We start from the raw sequence: 25,571 nt of genomic DNA on the forward strand, positions 1-25,571 counted from the left end.
TAGTGACCTGCTTTCAGCGGAGCCAGCCACTGAGGATCGAGATGTTTGCAGACAGACTGTGTGGGCCCATGTGCATAGGAGGGTCACAGACCATATGCGTACAGTTCTAGGTGCGCCTTTGTCAGAGATTGAGCTTGCCGAGGCCTTGACGGTCCTGCCGCGACATAGTTGCCTAGGGGAGGACGGACTGACGCCGGCCTTTTTTATGCGCTATTGGGACCTTTTGGGGCCAGGCCTCCGCAGGGGCTTTCAGCATGTTTTGGACACTGGGGTGATGCCGCAGAGCTTTTCAGAGGGCTTGATCTATCTTATCCCCAAGGGGGAGGGAGTATCAGATGACATTCGGCATTGGAGGCCTATTACGATCCTCAATTATGTCTACAAGGTCTTAGCAAAGGCCTTGAGTTTGAGGATCCAGCCCTTTCTGGGGGAGTTGATTCATGCTACTCAAACAGGATTTGTCAAGGAGCGCAGTATCCTTGACAACATCTTTACTTTCTGGGAGGCGATGGCCCGAGCTAGATTTCTTGGCGAGGACTTGGTCGTGATGCTTCTCGATTTTGAGAAGGCATACGATAGAGTTGATTGGGGTTTCTTAGAGGGCACTATGCTTCGCCTAGGCTTTGAGCCAGGATGGATCAGAGGGGTGGCAGCTCTGTATTCCACAGCTCGCAGCCAGGTGTGCTGATTGCAGGAGGACGGGGGCCGAGTTTTGAGCTGACCAGATCAGTCCGTCAGGGGTGTCATCTCGTCCCTTTCCTTTTTCTCTTCTTTGCGGAGGCTATGAGTATGTATTTGACGGCAGAAGAGGTTGGTTTGAGAGGACTGCAGCTCCCAGTCCGGGGGGAGGACCTGCTTGATGCTGAGTTTGCAGACGACACGGGCTTATTTTTGCATGGCCATGAGGGCAATCTTATTCGGGCTGAGCAGTCGCTCCAGGTTTTTAGTGCAGCTTCGGGAGCATTGATCAATTGGCGCAAGACAGTGGCCTTTTGGATCAGTAGTGCTCCCACTCCGGCATGGAGCCCGGACCCCGGTTTTAGATGGATTCCTCCAGGCACAGGAGTGCGGTATTTGGGATGCCAGATTGGCCTAGATTTGTCACCTCAGCACCAGATTGCCCCGCTTCTTCTGAGCATTCGGAAGAAGCTATTGTATTGGAGTACAGCTCGACTATCCTTGGCTGGAAGGGTGGTGGTGGCAAATCAGGTGCTGTTAGCGACCATGTGGTACATTACGTCTTGCTAGATTTTCTCTAGCTCTTGCATCAGCCAGGTACAGAGGCTGATCAGGAACTTTCTGTGGTCTGGGCGGGACGGTCAGCCAGCTCGGGCGAAGGTTGCATGGGCAGTTATTACACTTCCACTGGCTCAGGGAGGTTTGGGCATTATAGATCTAGTCGATCAGAGTAGAGCCTTATTGGGGAAGCTTATTGTTCGGGGGTTGCTTCCAGGCGCTGAGCCTTGGAAAGAGCTCCTCTTGCAGCGGCTGCAGGCTCGGGCGCCCCCAGCAGGGGGTACTTGGGCACCAGAGATTCGCTGGATCTTCATAGAGATGAGGAGGACAGGCCTCAGTAGAGGATGGGAGGACAGATTTGCTTTGAGTATCCTGAGAGCTTGGGAGCTGCTGAGACCGGGGCTCTCTCAGCGACCTCCTTCTTGTGTTGAGGAGCGGGCCAGACAGCCGCTCATCTGGAGCCCAGCGGTTCGCACGGAGCAGGGTCATATGCTGGGTTCTCGGCCTCGTCTAGCCTGGGGACCTTTAGCGGCAGGCCCAGCTCGTAGTTTTGGAGACTGGCAGGCTTTCTGCAGTCTACCAGAGGAGATCCAGGTGGAGAGGCTGAGTCACTTCAGAGGGGGGTTGATTATGAGGGATGATATTCAGGAGGCACTCATAGAGGAGTGGTTCACGCCTCTCGAGCCAGTGGCCCCACGGTGGATGGGAGCCTTTACACAGTTGGAGATCCTGATTGCTGTCAGAGCTTGCACTGAGGATGGCAGATGCCACTACTATGAGATTCAGGATGGGGGCAGACTCGAGAGAGTGGAGGTGGAGTCGCCTTTGGTTGCAGAGTGCACCTTTCAGAGGATTCGGGTAGTGGCCGCCGCTTCTCGGAAGTGGCATATTGATCCCGACCCTGCTGATGTGCTCCCGGATTGGCGCATATGGGCATATGCAGCGCGCCCCTTGGCCCGGCTACAGTGGGACCCTGGGGAGTACGAGTGGCATGATCCTTATGCATCCCTTGAGGCCACAGAGATCACCTTTTTCCAGTATACTGTTCGGCTGGGGCGGCATATTTTGACGGCGAGGAGGACGGTTTCTCCAGCGGCAGCGGGGCATTGGCGACTACAGGGACTCTCACAGGAGTTCTTGGAGGATTTCTGGGCTCGGCTCTGGGCTAGTCGACAGGCCCGCAGGATCTCGACTTTTCAGTGGCTGGTCGCCCACAGGGGCTCAGCAGTTGGCACTTGGCTTGTTTACAGCGGTCTTCCGGCGGCCTGCGTCCGATGCGGCCACCCTATGGAGACACAGAGACATTGCCTTTGGGATTGCCCTCAGGCACAACAGATTTGGCTGCGGATGCTGCGTATTCTGGCCCCCCTCTCTCCAGAGGGTATGTTTACGTGGGGTGCCGCTGCTTGGTCGACTTCGTCAGGGCCTGCTATGGGCTATGAGATGGAGCAGGGCAGTCAGGCCATCAGATTTATTAGGGGCTAGCCTCGCCTGGTTCCGGCACCGGATTTCTCGTCCGCCAGCTGGACACAGGAGAGGGATTTACGATGGGAGCTCCTCAGCAGCCTCACCATCTGGTTCACCTGGAGGGCCCGGTGCTTTACGGCCTTTGAGGGGAGATTGGAGCCACCAGCAGAGACTGTACGGGGGATTTGGCAGGAGTTGATCCACACCCTGCGAGGACAGTACGACCGCATCCGGGGAGACTCGGATGAGGCGATCTTACGGCGCCAGGCCTTTCACACCACTTGGCGTTGTGGCCCTTTCTACACCTCACACACGGGATCCCCCCGTTGGCACTACAGGCCACCTGTTTGGCTCTTCCCCCCCCTATTGTATGATTTAGCTGCTCAGTTTTTTGTACTGATGCTTGTATTTTGCAGCACCTAGGGAGAGTCTCCCGGGCTGCCATGCTGTATTCGCTGCTCTGTCTCTCTTAGGAGCAGGAGAGATCTTTTGTAGCCCTACGGGCGTTTTTATATAACTAATGAAAGGATCTTTTCTCGGAAAAAAAAAAAAAAAACTTCGTCATGTTCATCAGTTGGCTGAAAAATGTTTGTGACCATCCATCACTTATACTATCCAACTTTTAACATATCTTTGACAACTCAGCAGTACTCAGTCACAAACTGACACATACCCACAGATTCGATATTGTTATACCTGCAGGAAGATAGACCATTTGGCAAAGCAATGATGGTGACACAGGGCAGGAAGGGGACATTGGAGGTAGGTGTCTGAGGGATAGCAAACAGCAGACAATGGTGTGAATGCTACTGGAGTGCATCAGGCAGCTTCTTCCCCCTGCCCAGGCAGAGCGACTTGCAGATCTCAGAGGGGGGAGGAACCTTCTCCTTGACATCAACTTTGCAGTAGCGGACTCCCCTAGCCTCAAACACAAAATGCCCTGCAAAAACGCCCATCGTGCAAAGCCCCCCACCCCCCCCCTCTTCCCCAAAACAAAATGGGCCGTAGAATTCAGATGTGGGACTGGAGGACGGTGAGGGTCTCTTGCTTGAGCTGATTTATTCCAGAGTCTCCTCTACTATTGCCACAATGGCTTCAGTGGCTCTGCGGACCTTGCAAAGTCACACTGATCAATGATGGGAGCTCATTAGCAGCATTGCTACCTGGCATGTCTGGCGGGTGTAGTGCAATGAAACCACGGAGGGCATAGGCACCCCACCGGCAGAGACGATTCACACTATCTGGATGGATCCACACCCTGTGGAGCGCTTGGAGTGCCTTATGAGTGATTTTTACAACACCCAGGAGCACCTCGTGGCCTTCCTTTGTACTTGGAGCCGAGGTGCTTTTCTCACCCGAGGAGTTGACAGTGTCACTCTAGGCATTACAGGCCCACAGTGTGGTTTCGTACACCTTCCCCTCCCCCCGGTCCCTTTTCTTCCTTCCTCCCCTGAGCCAGAGCTCGGTGCCATTGATAGTGGATTCTGGCGTGATTGTCCCGGCCGCACCCAATGGTTGATTGTTTGCATTGGGGAGACTCACCTTTGTCTCCTCAACATCTACGCCCCCAATGGGGCTGCCAACTTGCCAAGTGCACCTCCTCCTGACTCCACATTCGACAGGGGCTCCTTGTGGATGACACTCGGTGTATGTGAGGAGACTTGGAGGACCCTGAAGACCGGAAGGGAGGGAGCACTAACCCTACTGTTTCTGGATCTGAGTGCTCCACTTGGGAGAAGCTTCTCTTCCATATTTGAGGGCTCCTAGGACACTTGGCACCTGCCGGAGTTTGGTCGCATGCAGGGCAGCCTTCCCTTCTCCCGTTCAGTTCGACATGCTCAGAGGCCCACCCTCTCATGCTTGGACCACTTCTACGTGGGATGAGTGGGGCTGTGACAGAGGAGGGATGGTAGGCATCTTAGCCAGCACGACCTTCTTAGATCATGCCCCTATGCTTCTCACCTGAGCAGAGGCCAACTGCTCACATATGCACTAACATCATCTGCCTAACATTACTAATCTCGTCATGCTAACACATCAAGAAGGAAGGGCAAAATCAAGCTCCTACCAGCCCAGCGGTGGCTGACATATTTTCGTCTTATGTTTTACAGATTGCTAGCCAGCAGTCTGCATGGATTCCAGATTGCCTCCTTCAGGATCTAGTTGTTTCTGCCTGCATTGAGGAGATCCGGGCCTCCCACAATTTCTTCTCAAGGAGTGTTGCGATTTATCTTGATGCCGTATTATTCAAGATTAGTTCCTTTCTTCAGATGGCTGCTCAAGAGAGACTCAGGGCCTTCCAAGTGCAGGAGAGGAGTCTCCGCTGTAGCCTAGCCTCACTGCAGAGGTTTCAGGAGAAGACTCCGGAGAGCGCCTATGTTAGAGAGATACGCACACCGCTTTAGAGGGCTTGGAGGAGCTGAGGATTGAGTACAGATACCTGAGTATAGATACCATGCAAGAGCTTCGTTTTGGACCCAGGCTGGGGATCGGGTCTCCCAAGAGTTCTTTGCTGCTTCAAGACCTCACTTCCGTTGGGAAGGGGATCAGGGCTCTCTGCTGGCTGGATGGATCCATTGCCTTAGAGCCTCAGCAAGTCAGAGAGGTAGCCTCAGCCTTCAACTGGATTCCGATCAGAGAGAGGAGGCCTGCCAGCTAGTTTGGAGGCATATTCAGCCGTGTTTCAGAGTCCTTTAGGACTCACCTGGATTCCCCCTTCTGAGTCATGGAACTAGCTGAGGCGCTTCAGGCCCTCTTTGTTGGAATAATCAGAGTCTTAGTGGTGTGAAAGGTTAGTAAGTCTTGGTGTGAACACATTAGGTGTGAACCACCTCTTATTAAGAGATTAAAGGGCACCCTAGTGCCTATAAAAGCAAGGTCTTGGGTTGTATTTCATACTTGCCAAAGTAATGAGTATCACTTGAGTTCTTGCAATCTTGCTTCCTTGTGTCTATTGCAAGATCATATCTTTACACTATAGGGGATCATTGAGGAGGGGAGAGTTCACGGGCATCGGATATACTGCTGCTTTGTGGATTTCTGCAAAGCTTTTGATACTGTCCCATGGGCCAGACTGATGAGGAGACTGTAGGATATGGGAGTGCCAGCAGAGATGCTTTGGGGGATCATTACACTCTATGAGTCAGTCACAGGTAGAGTACGGGCTCAAGGAGGTGACTCAGAGATCATACACAACACTTTTGGGGTGAAGCAAGGCTGCCCCTTGTCTCCTACTCTATTTGGTCTATACATTGACGAGATCTCGGATTACATAGACAGACAGGGAGGACGAGGAGCACATTTAGCAGGAGTCCTGATACCTATCCTCTTGTATGCAGATGATATTGTTCTTATTTCTGATTCACCAGAGGGGCTGCAGAGGCATTTGGATGCATTACGGGCCTTTTGCGAGGACCGGGACCTCACTGTGAACCTTGGAAAGACCAAGGTCATGATCTTTAATACCTCCCCACAGCGGATAGGTGGATCTGCAGTACAGTTTACATACAGTGGAGTATGTTACCCTACCTTGGGATCACTTTTGTTGGACCTCAGTTGTGGATGCGGAAGGTGACCGAAGCTAGATTGATGAGGGGATATGCAGCCCTTGGCTTGCTAGAGAGGCAATGCTCACAGATACAGTTTCAAGAGCCGAGGACGAAGTTTTGGCTATTTGATACTCTGGTTACACTTGCACTACTGTATGGTGCCCCCATCTGAGGTCCTAGCTTATACCACAGGAGGAGAGAGAGGAGAGAGCCGGACGAGACGGATAGAGAGGAGGTATATGATGGTTGGAAGCTGAAGGAGAGGCCCCTAGTGGCGATGATCTCACACCTGATTAGGAGTAAGCCATCAGTGCCACATGAGATTTTGCGGGCAGAGATGGGGGCTGCACCGATAGTGCCAGAGGCTCTATTCCAGACAGTGACATACTGGCACAGGCTATGGGAGCTTCCACTAGATAGATACCCCCGGCTAGCCTTGGAGTCCTCGAGACGGTTGACACTCGAGGGAGATACATAGTGTTGGTATGCACAGGTAGGCACTTGGTTTGGCATGTACGGCATGTAGATGGAGGCACGCCCCCCGTTCCAGTACAACATGGAGGCCCCGTCATTTGTTCTTAGCCGCACATAGCGGAACAGGGTTATTAGGAAGGACATTGTTAGATTCGATACTGAGAGGACATGGAGTTCACCTAGTCGTCCACTGGGGACGAAGGTGGCCTTCTACAGAGATCACCTCCTATGCCTGATAGAGGATGGTTTCATCATCCGCCCACCCTACATGGACACACACCTATCTTTTGGGGTGAGATGTGCGATTGGCCAGATCCGCACCTCGGCCCGCTGAGAGTGGAGACTACCAGATATGGGCCCAAGGCGGACGCACCAGAGGATAGGATATGCCAGCTCTGTTAGCCCAAGGCGGACGCACCAGAGGATAGGATATGCCAGCTCTGTTACATAGAGCCCAAGACAGAGGATCATTACATATGCGGATGCCCTGTATACTATGAGATTCGGGGGAGGTTCCACTACCTCTTCCGAGCCGGGTTCGGACCACTTTCCAGGATCATGGACTTCCAGATCAGAGATGCGTGGGACTTTTTCTTCTAGAGCTCCGTAGACACAGGGAGTCCTTAGTGAGATCCAGATCAACTGCTTGCTCGAGGACCAGCACAGAGAGCTCTCACTGACTTCTTCCATACCAGCACTCCGAGGGCCGATCCACCCATCATACCCGGACCATAGGCTAGTGCAGGAGCTTGGCCGAGAGGTGTGACACTTGACAGAGCCCTTGAGTTATGCAGAGCTCGATGGCCCAAACCCCTTGGCCCTCGCCCACGATCACGCCACACAGGAGGATCCAGGTCATCATCTCCCATCATCGTAAGACCTTCTCATGCCGGCTCAGTTTTACCACCTTGAGCACCATGTCACAGTGGCCCATGAGGGATGTATTAGGGTGATATGAGAGGTCTTTGCTCATGTACCTAGATGAGATTTTATAGTTCTAGATTTTTTGTATCTTTCTTTATTAGTATTTTGTACCCAGGATGGTGTACCTCATGGATATAATGTAACCTTTTGGTCTCATAGGTCATTTTGACCTTTTGAAGACGTTAATACAACTTTCTTTCTCTCTCTCTGTTCGCCTTTGCTCATTTGGCCCTCGCCTGCACATTTCGCCTCTGGCCCTCGCCTGCCCATTTCGCCTCTGGCCCCCTTTCGCACATTTCGCCTGCCCATTTCGCCTCTGGCCTGCCTTTCGCACTGTTCGGCTTTGCTCATCTGGCCCTCGCCTGCACATTTCGCCTCTGGCCCTCACCTGCCCATTTCGCCTCTGGCCCCCTTTCGCACATTTCGCTTGCCCATTTCGCCTCTGGCCTGCCTTTCGCACTGTTTGCCTTTGCTCATCTGCCCATTTCGCCTCTGGCCCCCTTTCGCACATTTCGCCTGCCCATTTCGCCTCTGGCCTGCCTTTCGCACTGTTCGCCTTTGCTCATCTGCCCCCCTTTCCCCACCCACCCTTGCTCAGGCCCCCAAGGCAGTAACATAACTCTCTCTCTCTCTCTCTCTCTCTCCTCCCTGCCTATGGGAAGGACTGCAGAGTGATCTGGAGGAATGGCCCCGAGTCTCCAAGAGAAACTCGAGGCCCTCGAGATGGCAATGAAGGCACTAATCAAGGAGAACAAGAAGACATCCGATTCCAACCTCAATGAGGTGGAAAACAAACTACACCGGCACATCATAGCTCTCGAAGCACGGGTCACGAACCTCGAACAAGAGAACACGGCACTCAAGGAGGAGGTGAGTGCATTGAAAGTGGAAATGGTAGCCATCAAGAATACTGAGACGGAAGAAGGAGAGATCAATGACAACACTCTCACGGCCATCAAAGAAGAGATCTCCAAGGAGATCACAAAGGACATGGAGGGAAAGCTCGAAGCCAAGCAATCAGGATGGGTCGAGGTGGTGAAGAAGAACATCCGTAAAGAAGTGAGGGAAGAGACTCAAAGGGAAGAACACCAAATCATTCACACCACCATTGAGGAGGAGAAGATGAGGCATGCCCGCCGCCTCAACATTCGAGTCATAGGTATAGCCGAGACACCCGACTCCACTCCCGAGAAAGATGGACATCTTCTATGCATGAAGCTCGGCTACAAGGAAGAGCACCCTCTCCCCTTCACCAAAGCATGGAGAGCCGGGAAAGACTCAACACGGAAGCGAGCCCTCATCCTACAGTTTGCAGGAGAGATGGAGAGGGTCACCTTCATGAGGAAGAGGGTCATACTACGGGGTTTAGAGGGAGCTCCTATTTTCTTGGATGATGATCTCACGAGGATGCAGCTTGAGCATAGGAGAACTTGCATGCCACGAGTCTTACACGCGAGGAGAGAAGGCAAGAAGGCCTTCTATCAAGATGGTCGGGTCATCATTGATGGCCGGCCCATGGATTAGCGGTTTGGGGCCTATGGGACACAGACCAGGCCACTGACAGAGATACACATGGCAGTATGGAACTGTAATGGTTCACTATGGGTGCAGCCTGGACGACTGGAGCATGTTATGGTGGGGAGAGACATCATACTTCTGACAGAGACACATCAGAGCCCAGAGAGAGGGCTACCTCGAGTAGAGGGATTCCAGTGGGAGTCAGCATACAGGAGGACCACACGCCAAGGTACCTCGAGAGGGTTGGGGGGAGTAGCAGTCCTATGCAGACGCAGAGCAGCACGGATCCCCCGAGAGGAGAGGGTATGCAGATTGTGCAGAGAGGAGGTGGAGAGTGAGGAGCATTATGTATGCAAATGCAGAGCATATACAGCCATCAGAGAGAGATATCCCATTTTATTCAGAGAGCCACATTCCCTACGCCAGATCTTTGAGGCAGCAGACCAGCGCATACTGGGTAGATACATTCTAGACATACAGCGCCACAGAGAGACATTATTACAGGCTCAGACAGCTCCAGAGGGGGGGCGACACACACAGATTACTACATTTTTTCAGAGATCCATCCCCCTCCCAGCCCCCACACGGCAGGGAATTACTCTCCAGAGAACAGAGACGCTTAGAGCCCGCAGGAGACAGAGGACACTTGGCTTTCGGACACCACGCCTATACCAGAGAGAGATGACAGAGATCAGAGCTCAGTTTCACAGAGAGGGTGCGGAGCGACTGGCTCGCTTGAGAGCACACCCAGGCATGTTCTCCAGGGAGCTGTGGACACCCTCTTCACTGATGTATACCATTTTATACCCCCAGTATGGTACAGGATGGAGCTAGCTAGGTTGCATATCATGATTGTATACTCCATGCATATAGCTTTGCATTCTCCTAGTACTAGAGCTCCATCCCCTACACACCCAGATTCAGCTTTTTTTTGTTCAGTACTTTTTCATTTTGTTGGGATGACAGAGGATACCCCATACAGGTACTCCGATTTGTCTCATAGGCCGAGTTCGGTCTTTTGGAAGACGTTAATAAAATCGACCGATGAGAGACATCTTTGGATAGTGATGTGTATGATGCTTACCTTTGTTGCTGGAGTTTTCCTCCCAGGTGTTATCCATTAGGAGCTCCTAGTACCGTACTTTTCCTCACAGTTATTTCAGTTTCAGTTAGTTGTTTTTAGCTTTTCTTACACAGACATTGTATCAGATCCACCAATTGTTGTAACCTTTTTGGTCTCATAGGTCATTTTGGCCTTTTGAAGACGTTAATATATCATTTCATTTCATTTCTCTCTCTCTCTCTCTCTCTCTCTCTCTCTCCACCCCCCGCCATCTTTTCCGCCTGTGCATGCCTGTGCATGTGGTCTGCGCTCTGTCCGCCCCCCGCCATCCTTTTCGCCTGTGCATCTGGTCTGCACTCTGTCCGCCCCTTGTCATCCCGTTTCCGCCTGTGCTTGCCTGTGCATCTGGTGTGTGCTCTGTTCGCCCCCGCCATGCCGTTTCTGCCTGTACCTGCTATCTGCTCTGCGCGCCGCTCCTCTCGTTTCCGCGCCCGCCATCCGGTCTGTTTGTCCCCAGTAATGTAAATTGTCCCTACCCCGGACATATGGTTGATCCATCAACCAAAAGCCACTCCCACCCTTACCTCATCGTGCATCGGGATGGCTTCCGTGTTCTCCTGAGTCCTGGACTACAGCTTGAGGTAGGTGACTATGACAATGGTGCTCTATCTTGAAGACAGAGTGAACAAGATCGAAAAACAGGCTCGGAAGGCACTTTCAGACAAAAGAAGCTGATAGACAGGACTCTGAACCAGCATTAAAAGGAGATTCATGCTGTTAGGACTGAGATCCAAGGCAAAGACAACTGGGTAGAGGAAATGTACAAAGAGCTGCAAGATGAAATGCGACAAGAAATGGAAGCTTGGAAGGGCGCATGCCTGGCTGCATGCATGGAGAAATGTATGGAATTATGCAAGGAAGAGATGCAGAAGTATGGCAAAGAGGAAGGAGAGCTAGCCACACAAGAAGCCCTTGCTCTAGAGATTGCCCAATTGCGAGATGCCAATGCCAAACTTGAGGCAGAACTAGAGAAGGCTAAGGAGGCAATCACAGCAGAGGTTCAAGAGGCCAAATTAGGATTCCGAGAGGAGCATGTAGGCCTCCGAAAAGACATGGGAGAAACCAAAGAAGAGGTTGGAGAAACCTCCAAATGGGTTGAGGTTGTGAAAAAGCAAAGACAGTCCACACCCCAAATGCCACATCCATCATGATGGCCATGGTTGAGGAAGAGAAGCTTCGCCAATCTAGGGCTCTACATGTGCGAGTAAGAGGCTTGCAAGCGGGCAACTCACCAAAAGAGGACGGAGAGACTTTTTGCAAACAGATGGGCCTCACTGACACCCCTTTTGTAGATAAGGACTTGACGAGGGAGAGGCCTCTCCTCCTCAAGTTCAAAGATATGGCAATCCCATTTGGCTTTCTTGAAGAAGAGGGCCACTCTCCGAACCACCAAAATATACCTTGGAGATGACCTCGTCTCCCTAAAGGTGGAATATAGGAAAGCTGGGATAGTTCAAGCTATGGAAAGAAAATGGCCCGTTTATCGTGATGACGGAGTCATCATCACGGATAAACGCCCCACATGACGGTGCGGGGTCTGTGAGACCACAGATGCATTGAGGATGGGAGTATGGAATTGCAATGGAACTCTATGGTCAGACATAGGAGGCTTCACAGAGACTTACCCAGGTAGGGATATTATCTTCTACACAGAAATGCATCAGATAGGGATATTTTCTTCTACACAGAAACGCATCAAAGACATGAGAGAGGGCTACCCAAAGTGGAGGGTTACACATGGGAGTCAGCTTTCAGAGGACAAACACGCACCACTGGGGGGGGTGCGTGGCTCGGGAGGAGTGGTATGCTTGTTCCGCTCTCATTTGAGAGACATGCTCATAATGGTTAGACATGATGAGGAGGCTCGCTTTATGTGGATGCGATTAGCCAGACCTGGCTTGAGAGATACATATTGCAGTATGCCACTTCCCACCAGAGAAATCAGAATATGCATGCAGGTTGACAGAGAAAGGGAAGATCCATATGCGCCATTATTTGCAGACATTGCAAAGTTCTCCGAACAAGGAGAGTTCCTATTAGGAGACTTTAATGCAAGGACAAAAGGGGAACAAGTGCAAACATATGACTTCATGGGAGATGCCATTATGTTGTCAGAAATTGACTTGGCTGAGATGGCCCTCCAGAGGGCCAACTAGGATATGGGGAATGCAATACCATATGGTAGACACTTCTTGGAGATGGGGGACTATGCATGAGCTGGTTATATATAATGGGCTGTCCAGATGACCGTAGTCGGACAACCTTACATCTTTTCCGCACGGGCGAGGCAGTAGAACGGTGGATTACCTCATGGGGTCTCCCGCTCTTATACCGCACATCCTAGACTTCACCATTCCTCCTCCCCCCATACTAGCTAACCGCGCATTACTTTCTTTCACGATCTCATGCCCCACCATACCGCCCACACCCACACCCCCTGCCACCACCTTCACCCGGATTCATTTCCATCAGGATCTTGACCACATCTGATGACCACCTCTCCTGCCACATTTCACTCTTGACTTATCCCTCCCTATCTCCACCGGTACATCCCAGCTCTCCTCCATCATCCATGACTCTGCCCATGCCAGCTTCCCCTACATCACATGCTCCACAAGTTTGCCAGTGGGATCCCAACCCCATAATGGATGGTATGATGAAGAGTGCAAAACCACCAGGATTTGCCTCTTACGCGAGAGGGAACATGGGCTGATTTCAGCACATAAGATGCAATGCATCTTCCGTACACTCACTCGAAAGAAACGGGCATTTCTTGCCAGACAAGAACAAGAGTTACACCAGCTCTTTTTGAGGGAGGACAACTCAGAAGCTTGGTGCATTCTTGAAAAAAAAAAAGAGCACCTACACCCATCACAGATCCAACCTTTGGGAAGCCTATATACCCATCACAAAAACTCAGCTCGTTGGTCTCTATATAAAAATTATGTCCTCTTGGTTGGGGCACTGATGACGTGAGTAGGGATGTTGTAGCACCTAGTCCATGCTATGCATGAAGTTGATGATCTTATACTCCATGCTTTGAGATCCCGGGATACATACAGATACACATGTCACATGCTATGCTTATCACAATCGGCCAGCTCAGGGTATCCTCCCACTTCCTCAGAGTAGAGACTGCTAGAGCTGAGAATATCCCACATGAGGAGAGGACATGCACAATATGCATCACAGGAGCAGTAGAGGATGAGGCCCATTATATGTTCAGCTGCCCGGCTTACTATGAGATATAGGGGAGATTCCATTGCCTCTTCTGAGAGGGGTTCGGACCACTCACATGGGTCATACAATTCTAAGGTGCTTGGGCATGTACTTGATGGAGCTCAGACGACACAGGGATGTAGTGTTGAGGTAGCATGCTGAGAGAGCACCGGCTCCGACAGGATACCTCACAGAGAGCCATCACAGATTTCTTTGTGGTACACATATCCACATTGGAATCCACTGCCCACAATAGTTCCTCTACTACGACATCAGAGCCCACCACCCGTACCCATTCTCCAGCCCCACGCCCCATAGGAGTTCTTAGCGAGGGAGCTCGATCCATTCTGTGAGCCAAACGTCCCCGACCCAGAGCATCAAGACCCATCACCACACAGAGACAGATTTGTGAGGTTCTCCGCCGACATGACATGCTCCCATCACAAAGGCGTGACATTCACTTCACCATCAGATTGGTTTTGGCCGAGGCGGGTATCGTCAATAGCTGTTCACAGCATATCTCGCTCTACACGGGATCATCTGTTGATTACATGTAATATCAAATCTTTTCATTTCACTTTTTCTTTCAGTTTTCCATGGCTCAGTATATCCATGGTACCATTGTATTACTTTTGGTCTTATAGGCCCTTGGGGTCTTCCATAGACATTCTTTCTTTCTTTCTTTCTCACTCACTCCCTCTTGGACCTCGCCATGTTTCCAACATGGTATCAGAGCTAGGCTCCATTCCATGGTCATGCTTCATGTTCTCCCCTTCTGCGTTTTTTAGGGTTTTGGCTTTTTCAGCCTTCCATGAGCATCTATGCGTTTTTCTCTTCATGAGCCACCCCCTTTATATGTTGAATTTTTCTCCCTTCACATGCTGTGTTTTTAGGACCTATTACTTGCCATATGTTGTCCTGCACCCTATGGTTTTTTTATTTTTTAACACTCTGGCTATCATATTGTTTACCAGGCGCTAATTACTAACCCAAACATGCTCTGATTGTGACCAAATTTTGCAAGCATGTGGAGGTGGGTCCCCCCACATGCTATCATCGAGGGTCCTCTACACTAATCTACAACATGAAGACATTCTACAACATGAAGGCATACAAAGGAAACACTAATCTTCATTATGGCTGAGTCTGCCCTGCATCTCCGGAGGTTTGACAGAAACTTAGTACGAAGGGCTTTGTGTGGATATATGCTCTTATGTGTATATGTGTGTGTGTGTGTGGAGTGCGTGTGTGAGAGCATATCTTGATACAGAGATCTACACCCACTATTGGACACTGATGACGTTAGTGGGGATGTCGTAGTATCTAGTCTATACTAAGCATAATGGAGTTGATAGTTATATAGTCTTGTGGGTTGACTACCATGAGTATATAACATGCACATTCCTTAAAGGTGAATTTGGGCATGTTCCTAGATTCATCTAGGTATATACAAAGGCAACATGTGTGTTTTCATTAGCAATTTCTTTATCTACTTCATCAACATGTGCGTTACTATCAGATGACTCTTTAGTAAAATGTTCAATGGATCAATCTTTCTTTCAATGTTTTGCTTCCTTCAAGGAGGAGACACGAGCTGCACCAACAGGTGCTTCAACCTATGATGCTGAGACCCCACAAGCTTAAACCTATGCTTCTCTCATGGAGCCATCGGATCTTTCAGCGTTGATGCCTGTCTCAAGGCATATGTGTTCGGCATCGACACTCACGTCTTCATCGAACCGCCAAGCCACCTTGCGGTTCCATGCCCCAGAACTGTTGGTATGATGACGAATGCCGGGCCACACGCTCCCGGCTTAAGCATGAGGTACAGATTGGGCAAATCACAAAGCGCCAAGCGCAACAAATTTCTCAAAGGCTCACCCAACGCAAGAAACGCGAGTTCTATGCTCAAAAAGAGGATGAGTTATACGGACTTTTCTTAGGGCCGAACTGCAAAGAGGCTTGGAGGAAACTCTGAGATCATCGCCCTCCCACACCTATCACCTGCCCAGACACATGGCACTCCTATATGCACGCTCCCTCTATCATATCCCCCATTAGCCACCCCTACCCCCACAACCAGATTCCTGCCCCACCACCTCCACCTTCACAAAGGGCATGGTCCTCAAGGCCATTCGTAGACTACGCAATGGGCGAGCCCAGGATCATGAGGGACTCACTGCCGAGTACAAGCCAATGATACCGTGGCACCCCTACTAGCTTACATGTTCAATAGACCCCTTTGTGAAGGATTTCCACCCTCTTGGTCCACCAACACTATCACCCCCATCCTCAAAGCCGGAGATCCACTTGATCCTAATAACTGCAGGACGATCATGATTGGCCACACATTGGCCAAGCTTTATGGATCAGTGCTAGAGGCGGAGCTCAGTTCATTTGCAAAGAGCCAGGGATGCAGAGCCTCAGGACAGGCTGGCTTTCGAAAGAGCTACTCTACCCTTGACCACACGTTCATCCTCCGTGCCATCATCAAAGAGGGTAGAGCACGACAGCAGAGGATTTACTGCTGCTTTGTGGATTTCCGCAAAGCTTTTGATACTATACCCTGAGCCCGCCTCTTACACTGTCTACAAGAGATCGGAGTCCCATCTGACATGGTTTGGAGCATCATCGCTCTCTATGAGTCCGTCACCGGACGAGTGAGAGCCCCAGGATGTACATCACAGGAGATTTCCAGCACCATTGGGGTGAAATAGGGCTGCCCTCTATCACCCACTCTTTTCGGCCTCTTTATTGACGAGATCTCGAGCTTCATTGATGGATTAGGTGGGGTTGGTCCCACACTGGCAGGCATATTGATCCCCATACTACTTTATGCAGATGACATCGTCCTCCTCTCAAACGCAGCCGAAGGGCTTCAGAGACAGTTGGATGCCTTACATGACTTTTGCACTCAACGGGACCTCTCTGTTAACCTTGGTAAAACCAAGGTAATGGTCTTCAATACCTCCCGCCCCATCACATCCAAATTGAGCTTCACATATAGAGGGGATCCTATGGAGATTGTCTCATCCTATGTCTACCTTGGTGTCACTTTCAGTGGCCCATGCTTTACCATGCTTCCCGCAGCACATGCCAGAGTGACGCGGGGATATGCATCCTTGAGCTTACTTGAGCGGCAATGCTTCCAGGCACATTTCCAAGAGCCCGGGACGAAGGGCTGGCTTTTTGACACCCTCGTCACACCAGCCTTGATGTATGGAGCAGCTTTCTAGGGGCCAAATTTATCCGATGAGGATTGGCAGCAAGTTGAGAGGCCCCAGGTCATGATGTTCTCCCGTATGATCCGCAGCAAACCATCAATCCCACACCACATTATCCAGGCAGAGTTTGCTGTTGCCCCGAGGGTAGTGGAGGCACTCTTCCAGACAGTCACGTACCTTCATCGCATCAGTCACATGGATCCCCACAGGTACTCGAGGCTTGCCCTGGAGTCCTCTAGACAGCTAGCACTTGAGGTGCACTCTGGAGTACGGTATGCACTGGTTTCCACTTGGTTCTCAGTATACGGGCTCTGCATGGACCGCCTACCCCCCCTTCAATACAGTTCGGACTCCCCTTTTTTTCGGCTGTCTCACGAGGATACCAACCGGGTTATCCGGTCAGATCTTCTTAGCCTCTACACACATTGCACATGGATCACACCCCCCGAGCTCCCCACGAAGATGCACTTTTACAGAGACTAGTTCCTCACACTCACTTAGGATGGATTCATCCAGGAATCGGGCTACTCGAGTGTTCACATGTCCCATGCCATGCGGATTGCGATTGGCCAGATACGGGTTTCTTCCCACCCCTCAGAGTGGAGACAAGTAGAGTTGAGCGCATCTTCAGAGCCGGGAAGCTCGTACGGACACCCGGAGAGGAGAGGATCTGCCATCTATGCCACACAGAGGTTGAGATGGAGGAGCATTATGTATGCCGCTGTCCAGTATACTATGAGATCCGTGGGAGGTTTCACTGTCTATTTCGTGAGGGATTCGGTCCACTGTCTAGGATCATTGACTTCTAGGACCAGCGTTGCCTGGGCCTCTTCCTGCTTGAGCTCCGCAGACACAGGGACACCTTCTTGAGACAGGCCCCAGCCACCGTGCCCCCTCCCTCGGCAGCCAACCATCACCAGTTTCTTCCAGACCCAAGAGGTGGAGGAAACCGACATAGTGGATCTTGTGGACCCTCCACGAGTTGCTCTGGACCTACCTCGCCCGAGAGGAGTTACCTCGGACCGAGCCTCTGCACTCCAGCGTGCCTGACGACCCCCCCCTCCCCCCCCCCCCCCCCCTAGTGAGATAGCTATATTTATGTTTTCATTCTATTTTATTTTCCATTCCATGATGAGATATGCCATGGACATTATTGTACCACTTTGGTCTCATAGGCCCATTGGGTCTTTAGTAGACGCTTAATATATCTTTCTTTCTTTCTTTGTTTCTTTCTCTCTCTCAGTCTGAGAGGAGTTATCTCGGACCGAGCCTCTGCACTCCAGCATGCCCGAGGCCCTCGACCACCCCGTCGGCCATGGTCACCTCATCAGCTCAGATCCAGGACATGCTCCGTCGCCATCGAGCTACCTCTCCACGTGGCATAGGTGAGGGAGACCTTTCGGCCATACTCGTCAGCCCCATGCTTGACATTTTGGAGAGTGGTATACCATCTACTCGGAGCTGATGTTGCTCCCATGTTTTTATGTTCTTAGTATTCCATGACGAGTTTCCATGGACAGTTTTGTATCACCCCAGTGAGATAGCTATACTTATGTTTTCTTTCTGTTTTATTTTCCATTCCATGATGAGATATGGCATGGACATCATTGTATCACTTTGGTCTCATAGGCCCATTGGGTCTTTAGTAGACGCTTAATATCTCTCTCTCTCTCTCTCTCTCTCTTTCTTCCATATCCATGTGTATGCTTTGACACACCATGGCTTGATCTCTCCACCTCTCCTTCCACTCTCCCTCACTCCCTCCTGGACCTGGCCATGTTTCCAACACTCTTGTTCCGGAATGAAGTGCGTGAGAGGATGGCTTGCTGGTATCCCTCTTCCTTTGCTTTTGGGATCTCATGGGAACCAATATTCAGGCTGCTTTCAATGAGGTCATGGAGATAGGCTTGCTTCCCGAGTGCCTGATGAACCTAGGGTTGGATATGCCTCATCCAGAAAGAGGGTGGTGACTGCCTCAAGATCTGTAGTGGAGGCCGATCACTCATGGAGGGCAAGCATACAAGATCCTCACCAAGGCGATAAGCTACTGCCGTCAGCCACCATCACTCCCATACTTGACTTGATCCATGCCATACAGATGGGCTTTATTCGGGATTGTAGCATCCTGGATAACATCTTTACCTTTTGGGGAGGCAACTGCCGCCGCCGCTAAGCTTAGGGGGGAGGATGTTACATCTCGAACTAGATAGGGTTAGTTAACTCAGGGCTTGGGCGTACGGCTAAGCCCTAATGTTACGTCCAGAACTAGCTAGGCTTAGTTAACTCGGGGTTTGGGCATACGGCTAACCCCTATGTTAGTTCAGGACATAACAGAGGATCTTGCAGTTTTGCTTCTCGGCTTTGAGAAGGCCTATGATAGAGTGGATTTGCCCTTCTTGGAGGGGACTATGCGGAGGTTCGGATTCTTGCCTTCTTGGATTCGGAGGAGTAGCTTTGCTCTACTGAGGCACCCACAGCCAGGTTCTTATCCAAGGCAGCTGAGGAGAGTGTCATCCACCATCACGAGCATGTACGACGCCTTACTGAAAGGCGCGGTACTTATAGGACCACATAAGTTTGCATGAACAAGAGCAATTGATGTCGAAGATTTGTGTGTCACCTCCTTTGGAAAGGCGGCTTGGTGTTGCTTCCCTTGTAAACAAGAGGAACAATCAGAAGTTAGAGCCTTGATGGTCAGTAAACCTTCTCAACCAACCCATCCTTTGAAGCTCGCTATAGAAGCTGATAGCTCAAATGGCCAAACCGAGCATGCCAAAGAGCTGAAGAAGAACCAGTAGAGAGCAAAGCGGTCAACTTGTACAAGCCACTATCCTGGACTCCCTGAGCCAAGATGCTACCGGTCTCCTTATCACGAATAGTAATATTGTGAAGACAGAAGATCACCTCCGCAGCTTGAGCTGTAAGAGCACTCACTGACAAAAGGTTAAATGCCAAATGTGGAATGTACAGAACGTCAGAGAAGTACCTCGTCCTTGGAGGAGCAAAAGATGGGGATGGTGGCACGTCCGTGAACTGGCACGGAAGAAGAATCACCCAAAGTGATATTGCCTGTCTTGGCAGTAAAGTCCTCGAACCAATCCCGATGAGGTGTCATGTGAGCAGTAGCATCGCTATCCACAATCCAAGACTGACACTGAGAAGTCACAAGAGCCAGTACACGACGAGCACCGGCTAATAAAAGAATACCATCATCCTTCTTGGTCTCGGACACCGTTGTAGAGGTAGAGTCATTTTCTTCTTCATCCTGCTTCTTTTTGTAACATTGGGGTTGTTTATGACCCTTCTTGCCAGAGTAGTGATACTCCACATCCTTGTTTTTAGAAGATTTATTTTTGTCTTTGTTGTTGTCCTTGGAGTTCTTGTCAAAATCCCCTTTCCCTTTCTTCTGTCGATTCTTCCCTTTATCTCGAGTAGCCAAAGCTCCATCAGAACCACTAGAGGTGCCTGTCCACTCCTCAAAGCAAGACTCAATCTACATAATGAAGGGAAGAACTTCCTCCCAAGTGACTGGAACAGGACAAGGAGAAGAAACAAGAGACTGAAAGAAAGCATCAAACCTCTTTGGAAGCTTGGAGAGAAGTCAAATAGCCATATCCTCTGTAGAGATATCCTTGCCACCTACAACAAGCTCGTCCCAGAGATCTTTCATCTTCGTGATAAAAGCAGATAAAGGTGGAAAGGTAGAAATTGAAAGATTCATAAGTTGTTTTTCCAAAGCCAAAATCCGACCTGGAGACCTTATGTCCTCATAAAGATCTGCAAGTGCCCTCCAAACTTCACGTGCAGCATCTGCTGTACGCATGAACATTATCCACACATCCATCCAGAGAAAACTCTGAACCTAGAGCGATGATACCATGAAAGAGTGCACTAGAGTGTGCTGATTTGAGAAGTGCAAGAGAGAGAGAGAGAGAGATATGAAGCTAATAAGCTGAATATACTGCAATGAAAGCAATCCCGAGCAAGAGACACAATAATCTCATAATTGAAGGATACAAAAGGTGAGAGTGTATCAACACATGAACAACAAACAATGCATCACCCAACCTCGGAGAAATACCAAGAAAATGGGGAAAAATAAGGAGAAAGTAAGGGTGGCCAGCCCACAACCAAGGGCCATAAAAGGGATCAAATGTGGGCACAATACATGGGCAGAATATGGGGATGAATATGCTAACAGTTGGTGGGTGCTGTGATAAATGCTCATGACGGTTCTCTGACAGAACTGAATCCTCCTGGGCTCTGCCAACTAGGCGTGCATGCCGACGGTGCTCAGCCCTGGTGGTTGGTTGACAGTCTGGGTCCGGCCAACCGGCTGCCACTCTCCGGTAGCTGTGTCGTCTGCGGCCAGAACCTAGTGCTCCGCCATTTGAGAACCTGCCACTCTGTCTACTCCCTAGTGAGGATCTGAATGGGATACCGGGGGGAGGGGGGGGGGATTCTCCTGGACACACGTCAAGGGCAAGCTCTGGCTAGATGGCCCATCTACCTGCAAATGAAACATTGGCTTGGAAGGCCTGAATACTCTATAGCTGAAGGATGGGGTCTCCCTGGAGGCATGGGATAGATATAACATGGGGCATTGAATCCGGCGAGGAAACACAGATGCCGAGGGATGGAATCCCAGCTGCCCGTGCAAGGGTTGAGGCAGCTCTGGAGGGGGATCCCATCACTCTCCCAATGGCACCATCAGTCCCCGGGAGAAGCAGAAGGTATTCCTTCCTAAATCTTGGGAAGCAAACTGTCACTGAGAAGCCCGACACGCCAGCAAGTGGGTTAGACGCAGGGTCAAAGCCGTGTAGCCACTGCGCAAAGAAGGCGTGTGCTGTACGCAATGCAAGGGGGCTCAGCTGCATGACTCAGTCTGATGCCTCTGATGAGTCGAACTCCACTTGGTAGTAGCCACACCCCAAAGGGTGGATGTTTGTGATCTTTGCAGGCACGCCAATGAGGTTCACCTGCAAAAGATCCTTGAGTTGTCCGCGCGCGCGGGGCGACTACCAACAATTTTGCAAACTAGGGTGGAGGCCTCTAGTGCTGCAACAGTCGTGGCGAAGATTTGAAGGGCTGCTTCGGGAAAGGATAAACAAGCAATGACGGCCTTGGTCGGGGTTGACGGAGCGATTGCCATGGAAGCCTCCCGAGGGAAAAGACCAGAAAATGCAGAGGCTTGTTGAAAACACCCCAAAGAAACTGAAGAGACTTCCTGTGGGAAGAGGGAGGGGAAAGCAAGCATGGGGAGGGGGGTGAGAAACCGGAAGAAAGAGGAAGGAAAAGGGGGGGGGGGGAGGGGGGGGTGCAAACGGAAAAGAAAAGAGAAAGCAAGGGGGGGAGGTGGAAAAGGGAAAGGGGGCGGTTCTGAGAGAAGAGGGTAACGCGGGGCAGCAACGGGCAAGGGGGGGGGGGGGGTGCGCAGCGAGGCTGGCAGGAAGGGGCGTAGGGAAGGGGGAAGGCGGGTTGGGAGGGGGAGGGCGCAGGGGGCAGAGTAAGGAAAAGGGGGGGGGGGGGTTGGGGGCGGGCGCAGGGGCAGGGGCAGGGGCTGGGAGAGCTAGGGGGAGAGGTGATGAGCACCGCGAAAAGGAAGGGGGTGGGTGGGGGGGAGAGTTTCAGAGAGGCACATGACTTTTTTGATCTCGTTTTGGGAAACTCTTGTTGTTTTATCTCTTACTGTCTCTATCTCTGCTAAACATGCCATACTGCTTCTATTCAAGCCACAATAGCTAGCTAGCTTTCCTCTGTAAGCGCGGATGGCCAACAATAACTACACCACCGAGGACTTTTTTATAAAGGCCTCCTATTCATGCATTGTACAAGTCATTCAATTATCACCGTTTTCTTAACACAATATCTAGCCTCTATCACATTCTTCTGTACGCCTTTCAAGTTCCTGTCTGAGGAACACATCATCAAAGGAGAGCACCGTCTTTGGGAACATTACCTGACATCTGTCACATAGATCAGGTCTTAGATGCACTTGTTATGTCTGCTTATGCCATTTACATTGTAGTTTAGGAGAGATTTAGGCCATTTTGAACCCTAAATGATTTTTGGACAAGGCCATCTAGTGTACAGACAGGATGCACTAGGGTAGAAGTAGGTGCACGTGTGTGATAGGAGATTCGTGTGCCTGCAGTCAAAGGCCCATGACAATGTGAGAACAAATGAGCAAATCGAATATCAGACGCAATTGGCATGAAAGTCAGATGCAGGTTTGGGAATTTGAGGGGTTTCTACAGTTGTGGTAGGCCCGGGCAGGCCCTCAAGGGGGTAGTAGCTGATGAGACCGAACATGAACAGTAAAAAGGGCAGTCCGTCTTGGGGAAAAGAAGAACAGTCCTCTATTGCAGACCATCAAGATGACCAGCAGGGGCTGGGGCATGCTACAACATAGCTCCCGATGCCCTCCAGTTTCTGCATTTAGTGCTATAAAGAGCAGCAGTTGAAGACCAGATTTAGCTGGAACCAGCAGCAAATGGAGTCTATTTGCACGTCAGTTAATTCCCTTTCCCAAAATAAATATGTATACATTTTATTTTCTCTTCCTAGAGCAAAGAAAAGACAAGACTTGGAGGTAAAGGTCCTGTATTGGGTGTACTGAAATTGCCTCCCCTTCGTTATTGTGAAGCGATCCCAAGGATGTGCTTGTGTTTTGTGCAGGTAAGACATGTATCTAATGGGATGTATTTAATCTATATTTGAATGCCAGGCTGAGGGATTTTGGCCTGCTGAGGCGGTCATGGACATGCTGAAAAAAATTGATACGATGCAGTTGGAGCAAGGCAAAGCCCTGAAATCTCATCCAGAAATGAATTAAGCTGCTATTTCAAGGGGGAAAGTTTTGATGGACGGGGATCTTAATACAACTGACCTCAGACAAAAACTTACTAAAGATCAAAGCCAAGAGCAATGGTGCAATGCTTGAGAAAATCATGTAAAAGTCGACACACGAATTTTAGCTTGCTTTGGTATCAGGTGCGATCATTAAATCTTTTTTACTGTACAAATATGTCTTCAGACTTTTAATGCTGTGATATAGGAGGATGCATTTGTAGATTATGGCAACAAGCATCAACACATGCAAATGTGAGTTTCGGTTGTGCTGATCTGCATTATGCAGATTTTTGGAAGATCATGCGTGCCTTAACCTTGATCTGTGGCAATTCCTGTTCACTGTAAGAATTTCTTTCCACTAAGGGCCTGTGACGTTCACACGAAGTGTACATTATTTTAGAGGCTTGGATCTATGTCATAGTCATAGGAAACAGCCGTTTCAGCCCCTAAAAACGCGTTTCTCCGTTTCAGGACCCCATCCGTTTCCATGGCGGTTTCTCGTTTCCCAAGTGATGTTGTCATAGGAAACGGCCATTTCCACCCCTATTAACTCGTTTCTCTGTTTCCATTCCTCAAACGTTTCCATTCCCGTTTCTCGTTTCTGGTGACTATGATCTATGCTCCTGAACAAGATCCTTGATTGACAGTGCTTTTTGATGTAAATGGTCAAAATGTGTGGTAACTATTATCTGTTTTCTAGGTTTTTTAAAATCATATTACTGTACATGAGGGTTGGTTGTTACTTTTCATTGTAACCGAGGGAGCAACATAGGGCAACTTATGGGTTTGTGTGTAACAGTTGCACTAGCTTGACTAGCCTACAAAAGAGATATAAATTTATTAATGCTTACATGGAAAATAGACCTTCCATACGTTGGTGGAGGGATATAAATGAAAAAAACACATAAGTTCATATTTATGCAAGGAGAACTGCATGTAAACCATTATGATGATTGTATTATTGCACCCTGACATGCAAAGGTCATGTAGATTGTGCCAATAATCCCCCCCCCCCCCAACACACACACACACACACACACACACACATATATATAAACCTTTATGATGATTGTATTATTCGCACCTTGACATGCAAAGGTCATGTAGATTGTGCCAATAATCAACCTCCCTCCCCCCCCCCCCCCCTCCTCTCACACACGCACATTTATATCATAATGGTTTACATGCAGTTCTCCTTGCCATTGTTGATTTGGGATAAAAAAACGATCGGCACATTCATGTCATCAACAATGGAACTGTTATGGAAAACTAGTTCTGATAAGTAGGCTTTGAGGCTACTTAAAATGGTGCATGTTGCAGCCCTAAAATGCATGGAGGACTGAATACTTTGAATGTGCATTACTATGTACTGGCTCGGAAAAGTACCATGATAATAACTTTTGTAGAACAAGGACAACCATGAGCACAGATGCTGGTTGCAATGTATACGTGTTACAAAGTCGATTCATTTGGGCATTGGAATCTTTCCTACTTGGATATCTTGGTAGGTGAGGTAAAAGGAAAAATCCTAGGGTGCTCTTACTCTTTCAGATTCCTTGAAGGTTGGAAGTCTGTGCTCATACATTTGGTTTGCATTGGGCACATGAGCCAATGCCTCTTGGAAACACATATATGCCATTGGTTGTGGCTGAGCCAAGAAAAGCTTATTTTTTAGTACGAAAAGAAATTTGTAAGGTGGGAGATGGCATATCGACTGAAGGTAGACCATTGACGTTTCCACAAGCACAAATACGATGCATTTGGGAGCCCATTACCGTTGTGTATGGAGGCTTTTCGTTGATTAGCTCTAGTAGGACATGGGAATATGTCTTATATATCGTTTAGGCAAAGACAAGATGATTGGTTGCTAAAAAACAGTTGGACTAGGTTATATTACATAGTTTAATGTGTATGGATTGATAGTGGCAAGGACATATCTATTATTTTTTCCACAGCCATGGATAAAGGGACATGCGGATAGGGTGT

The 25,571-nt window shown here is 49.8% G+C and overlaps 1 protein-coding gene across 3 annotated transcripts in view; it reads left to right on the forward strand.

Annotated features, from left to right (window-relative positions):
* LOC147626065 (uncharacterized) overlaps positions 1–24,414 on the forward strand; it is a 97,617-nt gene extending 73,203 nt beyond the window's left edge. Inside the window, exons 7-9 of one of the 3 annotated variants that reach the window (XR_015268768.1) lie at positions 23,461–23,726; positions 23,872–23,926; positions 24,057–24,414. Coding sequence is in view for 1 of the 3 variants with exons in the window: in XM_086817624.1 (XP_086673750.1) it covers positions 23,461–23,568 (108 nt within the window). In the remaining 2 variants the exon portion in view is untranslated. The other 2 variants (XR_015268767.1, XM_086817624.1) reach the window with 2 other exon arrangements.
* Positions 24,415–25,571: the final 1,157 nt, after the last annotated feature.

This window comes from Cibotium barometz, chromosome 23 (assembly GCF_041138505.1).
Source record: "Cibotium barometz isolate CiBa-2024 chromosome 23, ASM4113850v1, whole genome shotgun sequence".
NCBI lineage: Eukaryota > Viridiplantae > Streptophyta > Polypodiopsida > Cyatheales > Cibotiaceae > Cibotium > Cibotium barometz.